The sequence below is a fragment of the Cnephaeus nilssonii genome, assembly GCF_951640355.1.
Source record: "Cnephaeus nilssonii genome assembly, chromosome: 7".
Taxonomy (NCBI): Eukaryota; Metazoa; Chordata; class Mammalia; order Chiroptera; family Vespertilionidae; genus Cnephaeus; species Cnephaeus nilssonii.
The window spans coordinates 2,850,746-2,863,949 of record NC_137078.1 but is presented as its reverse complement, the minus strand read 5'-3'; the positions used below and the strand labels follow the sequence as shown (position 1 = coordinate 2,863,949).

The 13,204-nt window shown below is 41.3% G+C and overlaps 1 protein-coding gene across 2 annotated transcripts in view; it reads right to left on the bottom strand.

The window, feature by feature from the left end:
- Positions 1–904: 904 nt before the first annotated feature.
- The window catches only part of GK5 (glycerol kinase 5), a 167,169-nt gene continuing 154,869 nt past the window's right edge, over positions 905–13,204 (bottom strand). For both annotated transcript variants that reach the window (XM_079777353.1, XM_079777354.1), the window contains 4 exons: positions 12,969–13,072; positions 11,111–11,170; positions 10,419–10,552; positions 905–2,741 (listed from right to left, as the gene is read on the bottom strand). In XM_079777353.1, the coding sequence (XP_079633479.1) occupies positions 2,593–2,741; positions 10,419–10,552; positions 11,111–11,170; positions 12,969–13,072 (447 nt within the window). In that variant the 3' untranslated portion in view covers positions 905–2,592. The remainder of the gene's footprint in view (positions 2,742–10,418; positions 10,553–11,110; positions 11,171–12,968; positions 13,073–13,204) is intronic.

Genomic DNA, 13,204 nt, shown 5'->3' with positions numbered 1-13,204 from the left:
TCCTCCAGCAGCGAACCTTCGTTTTTTCCTCCAGGAATGAGGTGGAAAAACCCTAGATTATCTTCTTGGATTCTTATTACCCACATTACCAAGAACCCTGTGAGTGGTGTACTGGGAGCTTAGCCAATGAGCTGTAAGAAAAGGTGCTTCCTCTGCAGCTCACATGCAGAGGCGGGACGGCTGGCACACTGTGGCTGGCAGGACCTGTTCTCTCCAGGCCTCAACGCAGCCACGGCGGCTGGCAGACCTGCGCCATCCATGGCTTGCCTCACTGTGCACGCAGTCCCCTCCCGCCCACTTGCACGTGCAGTCTCCTCCTGAGCGGTCGTGACATTACAGTGTCCCAGACAATTTGCATATTACATCTTTATATATATAGACTAGAAGCCCGTTGCACGAAGTTTCGTGCAATAGACCTTCCTTCACCTGGCTGCCGGCACCAGTTTTCCGCCAGCACCAGTTTTCCTCTGGCTACCCGCCAATAGGAGTGCCTCCCGCCAGCGCGATCTCTGGCCTCTGGCCACCCGCAAATCAGAGCGCCTCCAGCCAGCACGATTGGCCACCTGGCGCCATTTCCTCTGGCCACCCGCTGATTGGAGCGCCTCCCGAAGGCTGGGGGTGGGACTCGGGTGGCTGATGGCGCTGGCTGGAGGCACTCTGATCGGCTGGTGGCCAGAGGAAAACTGGTACTGGCAGAAAACTGATGCCAGCAGCCACGCATCGTCCACCCCGAGTTCCGCCACTGGCGCCTTCCATAGGCTCCATGGGTCCTCCCGCAGCGCCGGCCGTTTAGGCCAGTGAGAGGAGCAGGGGACGGGGACTCGCGAGTCCCCGCCCCCCGCTCCTCCCGCCAGCCAATCGGCCACCCTGAGTCTCGCCCCCCCCCCCGTGCCTCCCGCCGGTCCAATCGTGGGCGTAGCGGAGTGATGCAATTTGCATATTACCTTTTTATTATGTAGGATAGGATGGATGGTGCCAGATGGGTACTAGATTAATGGGTGTGATCACTTTATAATGAATATAAATGTTTTATCACTATGCTGTACATCTGAAACAAATATCATATTGTATGTCAACTGTAATTAAAATTTTCCTAATTGACAATATATCACTTCATTCAGGAAAATACAGGTAAAATTGGAAAATTCTTGTTTTTAGTAGTGAACCGACACATTAAAGCACAATTCAACCAACCTATTTGAACTTTCTCCATTATCTTGTTTGTGTGGTTTTCTTTGGGGGGGGGGAGGGGGGAGTGGTGTTTTTCTTAGGTCATACAAAAAAAAAAACACACCAAAATTTCCTGTAACAGTCACTTCTACAATTACATTATTATTAAACAGCTAGGCTTAGGACTTTATGTGATAAAGCAGACCAGTAGGGAAGTGAATCTCATCACTGCCGCCAATCTAACAGGAACCTAGCCCAAAAGTAAGGAGGGGCAAATCATCTGAGAGAAGGAAGGTGATCAACTGCCTTAAGGCAATTTTACTCCTGGCCTGAAGCTACTCACAACTCTCACCCCTCTACTCTTCTATCAAGAAAGCTGGAGAACAGAGAACTGTCGTGCTCTTCTCAGTGCATCTCCGACTTCTGCCGCTACCCCTGCCTGTCTCAGAGAGGAAAAGACAGACCAAAATTAAAAAGATAACTGGACAAGTAAAATACCCAATGAAAGCCATTATTATGTCACTGGTAAATTAGGGCACTTTCTTCAAATTAAGCTCTGTCAATTAGGCACTTAATAAAAACAAATGACATTTATGCAGACATCTCAACAACTAAGAAAGATTAAAAACAAAAACAGAAGACAAGATTTACACTTAATACCTACATTTTGTTGTGTGTTTTTTATGGGATGTTATACTTTAGCCAGAAATTTTTGAAAGAAATACTATTTAAGAAGAAAAATATAGTATTTTCTTGTTCCATAGGAATCAATACCCTAAGTTTCAGTATTTTTAATATATAAATAATGCTCGGGTATTGACTAAACAAGGAAAAATTAAGGCAGTGACTTTAAACTCAATAAAGGAAAAAACTGACTAACAAGCTTATCCGAGATAAACGCATCAAGCTTGTATTTGGATACAACACTGAATAATTATGGCTTTAAAAAAATATTAATGTTTCAAAATTCCACAATTCTTCAGTTATTCTTTTTTTACATATAGAATACTTTTCATATAATTTTGGAACAAAATGTGAATGATCTTGATCTAGAACTATTGATTTGGATAGTAAAAAAATATGTTCATATGTACCATAGACCTAGTATTTTAAAAAGGAAGACTTATTAACTGTTAAAATATGATTTCTAATGATTAATGTCCTTTGGAATTTTGCTACAAAACAGAAGATAGAAAGTTTTGAGGTACTGCTGCCTTAGAATCTTTCCAAGGTTTGGGTAAAAAAATTGGAGGTTTTAAAAATTTAGTTTATTGTTGTTTTAAAAAAAATCAGTGTTTTTCCTCTCCAGTTGCAAAGCTCATTTTAAATCTCCTCTCAGTCCCCATTGTATTGGCATTCCTGAGCTTGTCTCATCTGCGTGTCACATGCAGCCATCTGTGGTTTCAGCCATTCTGTTTGGTGCTATGTCTTGTTATACCAATTCATGGAGCGTTTCACTGCCTTCACCCAGTTTTCCATACTCATTTCATATTCCTGCCATTTCTTCTGTGGCTTGAAAACTGTTTCACTTTGTCTCAGTTTCTTTAGTTCCTCCTTGTCAGTCCAAAACCCTATAAATAAAAAATTATTCTCAAATTTTAAAGCAAATAATGAGTCCATAAAGTTTATCCACAAACCTATATGAATTGGTGCAAAGGTAAACAATTATTATTTTAAAACACAATCCAAAGTATTTTGTTGCTTTTGAATTTTGTTGGATTGACTGTCTCAGGGAATGAATACAGCAGGATTTAAAAGTCTTTTGGCTTTATGTGCACATGGCAGAGCACTAAAGTTGCTTCTAGAACAACCATGCCTTGTCATCATCATTTAATTTCATGACTTGTTAAGAAAAAAATAAGAAATAGCATATTTTCTTCTTATAGATTAAAAAAAAATTAAGAATGTATCTTGAGGGGAGAGACAACTCCTTAGAACAGGAGTGGGGATCCTTTTTTCTGCCAAGGGCCATTTGGATATTTACAACATCACTCGATTAATATAATTCACTTAATATAAACTTATGTTGGCTATGAAAAAAACTCCTAGATTTATTGAATTTTTAGTCCCACCTGCGGGTGCTTGGCAAGGCCAGATCAAAAGATTTCTAGGGCCTTATACGTTCTGAACCCTGCCCTAGGTATATGCACAAAATTAAAAAATGAGATTTACTAGAATAAATACTTCCTTTTCAAACTATTGCATTTCATACAAGCTACTTAAATTCCTATTTAAGACAATATTGGAGTTCTGGCACACATTGTTCTTTAAATAAGCAGCAAGAACACACAACTATGAGCATAAGTGGTCTGAAACAGCAGAGAGGTCTTGGTAGTAAACTTGGCACATATCACTTACTCTGAAGTATTTCATTGACAAGTCTTGTGAAGTACATTTTCTCCTACCAATAAAACTGACACAAAATTCTTCCTTCTAAAATTTTCTGTTAAGTCACAATCTTTCTATTTACAAAGTTAACATTTTAGAATCTCTATATTTAAAGATATTAATTGATAGAAGTTTCTAAAAGACTAAACATAGTTTTAATTAGTATAATACAGTTAGATAAATCTAGTCATAAAAATAAATATGTTCTTAAAATTCGTTTTCCAGAATTTATTATTTAGACCAAGGCATACGTATTTCTAAAGTTATTTTATTAACTATGCATGGAATAGATCCATGACTATGAGTGAGTTTTGAAAACAGAGAGGATGTGCACAGCCTTCAGTCTCAAATGTCCGAAAGAGAAGCCTTCCGACTAGAAGTCTCAGCTATTCTGAGAAGGTGAAACTATTTCCCTGTAGTGAGTGTAGTACCCTGCACTGAAAAGGTTTGAAATTAAAAACAGATATAACAAAGCAGATGAAACTCAAGTTATGTGTGTGAATAATCTGCACGTTTGTTATTTAAAGTATTTTAAATGTTCAAGAGAAGGTGACATACTTTTTCTTATAATATTAGAATTTTATGAGAATTTGATTATAATTATAAGCATAACTTATTCAATTTGCAAGAGTTGTTTAACCCTACCAGACTGCTGTACCGATTTTTCAGTAATTTCCGAATCTCTGGTGACTCCTAATTTTCGGTACTTTGCCTAGACCTATTTTCTACAATATCTCCAAGTTCCATCTTATTCTATCCACTTGTTTGCATGTAACTAACATTTTTCTATATCATGTTGATTTTTTTCTCTTTAATGCTCAGGAGCCCAGGTATAGGGGACAGTTAGGTTCCGGGCCTCAGGTCTGGTAGGTTTAAGTACTTTAGATTTTTCTTGTTATAGGTCTAAGTTTGCTGAGTTATGTGAAACTAGAGGCCTGGTGCACAAAATTTGTGCACGGGTAGGGTCCCTAGGCCTGGCGGTGATCAGGGCCACTCGGGGCTTTCTGGCTGCCAGCCGGGGCCTTCCTTCGTTCCGCGCTGCCCCCTGGTGGTCAGTGCATGTCATAGTGAGAGATCGAATTCCCGGTCAAACACCCGAGGGGGCACTTTGCACATTAGCCTTTTATATATATACTAGTAGCCCTGTGCACGAATCGGTGTGCCAGTAGCTCTCTGCAGGGCCTCCCCGATTGGAGAGGGTGCAGGCTGGGCTGAGGGAACACCCCCCCTACCCCCCGTGCATGAATTTTGTGCACTGGGCCACTAGTAATAAAATAAAATGTATGGATATTACTAAGACAGGCAGCATAACCAATCAGGAACTAACAAGCATAAATACAAAGAAGAGTGCATGTGCTTCCTCTTTCTCTCTCCCTGACACAGCGCACATGGATACTGAAGTTCCTGTTGCAGGGAGCACATCCCCCGTGGCCCACATGACTAACGGGTACTGGTATGTGTGCCTCCACACATGGACAAATAGAATTTGTGGACGAAAGAGGCCACATGCTAACCTGACAAGCTCAGGGAAGGCCTGCATGGCAAACTCAGAGACTTAAAGTCACCACAAAGAATGGTCTGAAATTAAACTTTAACTAAAAGCAGTGATGGTGGGTAGTTGAGTCCTAGGCCAGTATCTTCATTGACAAGATCAACCTTTGCCTTAACTGAGCCTATCTTTCTTTTTGCATCTATGATAACATACCCTTGAAATGTCTGGGTAACTTGTAACTTCCCTTTTTCTGGATCCCTGGGGGCACAACCTAATGTGCCTGGGCGCCAGAACAGATACCACAAATTCCTTCATTGTTATCATGTTAATTGTTCCTGCACCCACCTAAGTATGTGTCTATCATTTTGCTTTTTATCCAATCCCAAGGAAACCCCCTCACCCCCCCCCCCCCCCCCCCGTCCCCCGCTGCTTTGCTTTCTCCTGCCTCTCTCATCTATCACCAATGGACTTCATGTAACCCACCTACATCCCTTCCTTTGATTGCAATGTGTAAATATAGATGTAATCCACCATTCTCTGAAGCATTATCCCAATCCGTTGAGATTCTGCTTCCCGACAACTGTCGATAGATTGGCTCAAATAAACTCACAAAAAATTCTTTACAGGTTTGAACGTTTTTATGTTAACAACTTTAATTAGCTTGGATACTGAACTGCTCCTGAATGTTACATGAAAAGAACGCTCTGGACATTTGCTGCTCCTGAAACCCCAGCTACCTTTTCTAGGACTGGCTTCTCCCAATAAACTTCGGTTCTGCTGTTTTTGTCTGTGACTTCATTCTTCATTTTTATAAGACAACCAACTCAGACTCAACATCCCACATTTTGGTTTCATAACTTGAGGTTCCACCAAGATTTCAATGAAATCAAGAGCCCTGGCAGACCCCACAGATTCCAACCAGCAGATCCCCCAGATTCCAGGTAAGTTCCATATCCTGCCAGGGAACAGGAAGTTGGGGGCTGCCTCGCCTGAGCACTCATAGGGCCTGAGCTTTATCAGGCATGCCTTATGTCCTCAGGGGACAGGATTTTGGTCCTTCTATGGGCAGGATGGATCAGTAATGGATGGGGAAGTAATACTGGGCACCCCGCCAGCTGCAGGATGGTGTCCATGCACACATGAAGCAATGTGGAGTCACGCAGGGCCTTCCCACTGAAGTATGGTAGTAGAAACTGCTGTTTGGGTTCTGTATTTATTTGTTTGCTAAAACAATAGAAAGTTATTTTGATTTTCTGAACTTATGTATGCTATCCCAATACTCCATTGATGATGGTTTGAATATCCCATTGATTGTGATCTCACTGGTCATCGAAGCACATTCTTCTGGGACCCAGGACAGATCAATTATCCTAAATTGCCTTAGTAGCTACAGATAGTGCATTCCTGTTGACTCAGTGATCCCAGAATCTGGACAGCACAATTATTCTAAATTGTCCAGGTGGTCTGTCCCAGATAATGTGTTTCTGTTGATTCAGTGATTCATAGATAACTAAGTTGTTCAAATTCTGCTTCTGTAAAAATGCTTTTTCGCGAAACAGGTTCCTCATTCCAGACCCAAAGATGTAATCGATACTTTTGTGATATTCTGCCAATATAAGCCAGAGTGGCAAGCTTTTCGGGGCTGCGAGGTCTGGAGAGCTTTTGTTCCCTTGTATGCCACCAGCCGTTAATAAATGACTCCATAATTTGACTTTTTTGAGGCGTCCTTTGTAAGATGGGGGTTACGCCACAACACCACCCAGCTTTTCCCTATCAGGTTGCTTTTTTAAATCCTCCAGGTAGAGCTAAGAGTTGCAAAATGCTTATAGATAATTGGCTTTATGAAACCAAGGTTTGGGAATTTTGAAATGGAAGCACCTGGTCAAAAACTCTGGTCTGGGCCGTCTTTGAAAGTACAAGTTTCTGGGCCATGTGAGCAAATCCACTTAACTCACTTCAGCTTGGACTGCTAGATACCTGCTCTGTCTTTATTGCTAAAAGACTGTAAAGTGAATTTGGACCTGTGGATATAATGTCTTGTGCTTTGTTGAAAGTGTCTTGAAACTAAGTGTATTTAAAATATGTTCATAAGGGTCAATATAAGGAATACTGGCTGTTTGCTTTTCTTGGTTATTGGAAATGGAGGCTTCTAAGAGTTATTAGTTGGAAATTGTATGGTTTTGGTAATAGAAGGCATGAGGCATAGAGATGCATTTTGAAACTAGTTATTCCTGTAAGTTGTATAAAAGTTTGTGAAAGTTATAGAAGGCCTGGAAGGAGAAATATTAAAAGGAAGTTATATAAATAACAGGGCCAATGCATCAGGTCAAGCAGAATGGGAAAACTAAAACTGGAAGTTAAAACAAAGGCCAAACAATGTGGGCAATTTCAGCCATTTTGTAACTATCAAGCCATTATCTTCCCCAGCCTAGGACACAAGAGCAGATAGTTAAAAAATCTCCCCAACAAAAGAATGCAAAAAGGGAGGGGGGAAAGGAAAGAAAAAAAAAAGGTGGTGGTTTCACTCCCTAAGCAGAGAAGCCAGCAGTCTCAAGGCTTAGCAAGTAAAGTTGCCAGGTGCTTCTCATGATTTCTGGGAAGGCCACAGCAAAGTAACAGGAACCTCAAGACGTAATCTGTAACAGAATATTCAGCAAAGCAATTTTAAGACATATGGACAGGAGGGTGTATGATGCCTCAGAACCCCACCCAGCATCCTCTTCTGATTGGCTGGGCCCATCTATACTTCATAATCCATTTGATCCACAAACCCTGAAGAGAAAGCACACTTAAGTATGGCCACAATATAAGCTTGGAAGATGGAGAGGCATGGTCCTCAAAGGGGAGTATTACCATCATACAATTAAATATTTTCTGTAGGAAAGAAGGGAAGTGGTCTGAGGTCCCATATGTTCAGACTTTCTTTGCCTTAAGAAACAATAAAAAATTGTGTAAGCAATACAAAACTGACCCCTGATGCCTGGCAACATTGACCCAAAGCGGTATAAGAGAGCCAAAGACCCCTAAGAAGGTGATGGGGCCTAGTGGCCCACGAAATGCTCCTGAGCCATCTTGTCTTCCTTATCCAGGACCCCTGAAGAACAAGCCTGCCTAGACCTGAGGGGACTTGGCCACCAGGCCCCTGGTTACCCTTTGCCCTCTACAGGCAGTGGCAGGGGGAGAGTACAGACCCATCTGGGTCCAGGTATCGTTTTTTCCTACCAGACCGCTGTACTGATTTTTTTGTAATTTCCGAATCTGCCGCTATACCGCTGTACCTAATTTTCGGTACTTCGCCTAGTACGTGAAAAAAATGCATCACAAACTAAAAATAACCAACCAATCATGGTCAAACCTCATGGTTAGCCATTGCAAATGTCTGCCCCCATGTGTTTGAATTGACTTTGTGTGGTTTAAGGGGACAGTTAGGTTCAGGGCCTCAGGTCTGGTAGGGTTAAGACAAATTAAGATGGATTTAGGAAAGTTTTCAGATAACCCTAATAAGTACATAGATGTTTTTCAGGGACAGACATGAACCTTTAATTTACCATGGAAGAATGTAATGCTTCTTTCAAGTCAGACACTCTCAGGATCAGAGAAGCAGTCAGTCCTAGATACAACTCAACAGTCCAGAGACAAATACTTCTTCGTAAAAGCCAGTGGGGTCCCCCATGATCAGATTGGACAGTTTTACCCCGGGGCTTTAGAGATAGCCTCCATCTGTTTGGCCAGACCTTAGCTCAGGATTTATGTCAATTTAACCACCTGTAGACCAAAATATACAAAGGTCACTAGATTCACTGGATCACATGGTTCCAGATCATAGAATGGGCCTTCCTACATGTCAACAATCCTTTTAAAATAGATCTTAGAACACAAGATATTCTTAAACAGACTATATAGTTAAGGGAGAAAACATTGCATTCTCAATCTCCTAAAATTTAGGCTCAAATCCATGGTATGCTACCTGTTCCTAGCATTATTGTTTGGCTCTTGTATACTCAATTGTCTAACTCTATTCATCCTCTCTTGCCTAGAATCCATCAAACTACAGATGGTCATGGAAATGAAACTCTGAATGACATCTCCCCATCTTCCACAGTGCCTTAGATCGTCTGCCTCCAATGGAGCCCCAATATTCCTTGCTATGTCCCTTTTCAGTTGTAAGTTGCCAGAGTGGTCATTGCCCCCATTCCCAACAGCAGTTGGGGTCTCCAAATCGGAATGGGAAATGAAGACAGAAGAAAACTAGGTAGATAGGGGCAGGACCATAGGAAGGGAAAGTAAAACCCAAAACCCAACTAGGCAGAGTTACTAAGATACCCCAATTGGGCGGAGAAGGAAAGGTATGCAAGAGAGGCATGAACTTTAAAATGTATGGATATTACTAAGACAGGCAGTATAACCAATCAGGAACTAACAAGCATATATATAAAAAAGAGCACGCTCGAGCTTCCTCTTTCTCTCTTCCCCTGGCGCAGTGCACAATGGATAGCTGACGCTCCTGTTGTGGGGGCTTATGGCTATGTGGGCCTCCTCACATGGACTAATAGGCTTTAATTAGCTTGGATGCTGAACTACTCCTGACCATAACATGAAAAGAAAGCTCTGGACACTGGGTTGCTCCAGAAACCCCAGCTACACCTTTCCTAGGACTGGCTTTTCCCAATAAACTTCAGTTCTGCAAATTGTTTTTGTCCTTCACTTCATTCTTCGTTTTCGCAAGAAAACAAACTTGGACTCAACATCCCAAATTTTGTTTTCAGTACCTCTGCAGGAGCTGCATTCTCTGTTGGACAGCTAGCTTAGTTCTGACCCTCTTCGGCACCTGGCTATCTGTGCACTTCAAAACTGAGCTCTGTGTTGCCACCTCTGGGAAGGCCAGACTGTTTCCTTAATACTACAGCTGTTTGCTATTTTTTTATACCAAATTTAATAATTGGTTAACTTGTCTGACTGCTCTCACCAGAGACTCCCACAGCAGGGCTATGTCATTTAAACTCTTTATTCCCAGTAGTGACTATCATGTAACAGGGTGCTCAACAAATGTTCAATAAATACAAGAAAGGAGTTATTTTAATGCCAAAGACTAGAGCCCCTGCCTTGCTAAGGACCAAAGCAGTTGAGAATTAAGTGTCCTTGCCTCATACTTAGGAGTCAAGGAGTGAAGTAAGGACAGAAGAGGTGCATGAGACCCACCCACAGAGGAGGGCACAGGAGTGTTTTGTGAGTCATGTACCTATGCTTGTGGAGCGTAGTGGACACCTAGGTTTTCCAGACCCTCTTTATAATTTTACAGTTTGGGAGGAGAAATGCTATCTGTAAGGAATAGTTTGCAAGATAGCTCTCATTTTTATAAAATTCATACCAACAGCAAGGCCCGCTAGAGAAGCTGCACCGAGGCACGACATATCCAGGTGAACAGGTCTGTCTATTTTCTCATTAATCAGGTCTGAAGTCATCTGCATGACAAAACTGTTCTTACAAACTCCTCCATCTGCCCTGTGGGGAGCAAGATATTTGAGATAAAGTACCGCAACAAAAGCATTAACACCATTTTTAAAAAGAGTCATATTTTTTTAGATCCTTGATTTTACTTTTTAATTCCAAAATTATATCACTTAGCATTGACTTGCAGATACAGGACCTTACTAGGTAACCTTGAAACATTTTCCCTTATTCCTGCTATCAGTTCTTCCACCTTTCTATTTGTTCAAAACAGGCCAAGTGAACTGAGCCAACATACAAATTCATTTGGACATTCTAGCAAAGAAAATTTGATGCTTCTATGCCAAAAGGATAGCCACATGCCCAAAAGAGACTTTAAAGATTTTTATAATATGGGTGCTAAGATCTTCCCAAATTCCAAAGTGTGTTATATTCTCCATAAGTCCTAAATCGACTTTTCATTCCTCGTCAAATCCCTATGATCAAGAATTTTGTTGCAAAGGATCTAGGTTTAAGTTCTTTTTGAAATACTCAATAACCCTAATGATGGAAATACTCATGGTAGCTACCACTTCCTTCCAATTACATCTATTAGAAACAAAGCATACATACCGGATTTTTGTCACGGGAATATGGATCTCTTTCTGCATCACCTCATATAATTGCTTGTTTCTAGTTAAAAAAATAAGATAACTATTTAGAGAAAAGGAAATCATAGTAATTCTCTATTTTTCTGATCTACAAAAATAAAAGCTATGGTTTTATTTACATGATATGTATAAAATATGCAAAAAGGCATTAAAGAAATATATTCTGCTAACTAGAAGTGGGTAACAGATGTTCAAATAAACAAGAGGCTCAGGGCTTGTGCTTCTCACCTCCATACGAAAGAGCACAATTTTTATTTTCAAACTGAATTTTATCTATAACCGTTCCTACAAATAAAAATACAAAGCAAGCATCCATTTAATAGATAGCTATTAAGATGGCATGCCATAAATTATATCTAAAAGAATTAATCAAATATAAAACTAGCCCTAGCTGGATTGGCTCAGTGGATAGAGCATCGGCCTGCGGACTGAAGGGTCCCAGGTTCGATTCCAGTCAAGGGCACATGCCCAGGTTGCGGGTTCAGTCCCCAGTGGGGGGCGTGCAGGGAGTGGCTGATCAGTGGTTCTCTCATCATTGATGTTTCTATCTCTCTCTCCCTCTCCCTTACTCTCTGAAATCAATAAAAATATATATTTAAAAATATATATATAAAACTAATCCTATATAAATAAAAACCTAATATGTTAAGTGTCTGATTGTCCGGTCGGCCATTCAACCAATCAAAGCATAATATGCTAATGATATGCTAAGGCCGCTCAACCAATCACTATGACGTGCACTGACTACCAGGGGGGAGACAGTCTACCAGCTGACCAGTCGCTATGACGTGCACTGACCACCAGGGGGCAGATGCTCTGACCAGTAGTTAGCTTGCTGCTGGGGTCCAGCCGATCGGGACTGAACAAGATGGGCCAGACATGCCTCCTACGGTCCCTCCCTGGCTGGCCAACTCCTGTGTCCCTCCACAGTCCCAATCATGCACTGGTGGGGTCCCTCGGCCAGGCCTGCACCCTCTCGCAATCCGGGACCCCTCGGGGGATGTCGGAGAGCTGGTTTCAGCCCGACGGCAGAACGACCGGTTGCTATGATGTGCACTGACCACCAGGGGGCAGACGCTCAATGCAGGAGCTGCCCCCTGGTGGTCAGTGCACTCAGCCAGAAGCCAGGCTCACAGCTGGCGAGTACAGCGGTGGTGGCAGGAGCCTCTCCCGTCTCCACTGCAGTGCTGGGGATGCCCGACTGCTGGCTTAGGCCCGCTCCCTGTGAGTGGACCTAAGCTGGCAGTTGGACATCCCCCGAGGGCTCCCAGACTGCAAGAGGGCGCAGGCCGGGCTGAGGGACCCTGCCCCAAGTGCACAAATCTCATGCACTGGGCCCTCTATTTTATAATCACTGGAAATTTTATTTTAAACATTTGAATTTTTCATATTCACAATAGCCACATTTTTAATTTTAATAAGCTACACCTGCTTCATAACAAAAAGAACACAGGAAAATATACATAAAATAATTTTGATAATTCAATCTTTGAGAATCACAGAAGCATATTAAAATTCTCCTTCATGAATACAAAAACCTTTGAAAGTCCAAATTTTAAATCTCTTATGCTTAGGAAATTGGATATTTTTAAAAATCACTGAATTTTCAGATATCAAATCTAAGTGGTACTAGTACTATTTAATATGAAAAAATAAGAAAGGATATGAAAATTAGCAGTAAGAACAGACTATGTCATATGCAGTATGAATTAAACTAAAGGTATAAACCCTTGATTAAAATTAAGACATTTCTAGTTTTGTAGAAACAAATAAAAGAAAACAGGAATACCATGTGGGGAGTTTAGAGCAGGTTTTGGTACCTGAAAGCTATGGACTCCAATATTGCTCGCACAAGATGGTATTTACTAGTGGAAGGCTTCAAACCCATAAAAGAGGCACATGCACAGGGGTCATTTAATGGAGCCTAAAGTAAGAGATAGTAAGAATATATTTTTATTGTTCTAAGTCACATCTATAGATTGAAAGACATATTCAATAAAAATGAACACATTAGAAAAAAATCCCTATTATAGTTAAGTAGCTTTAAAATAAATGA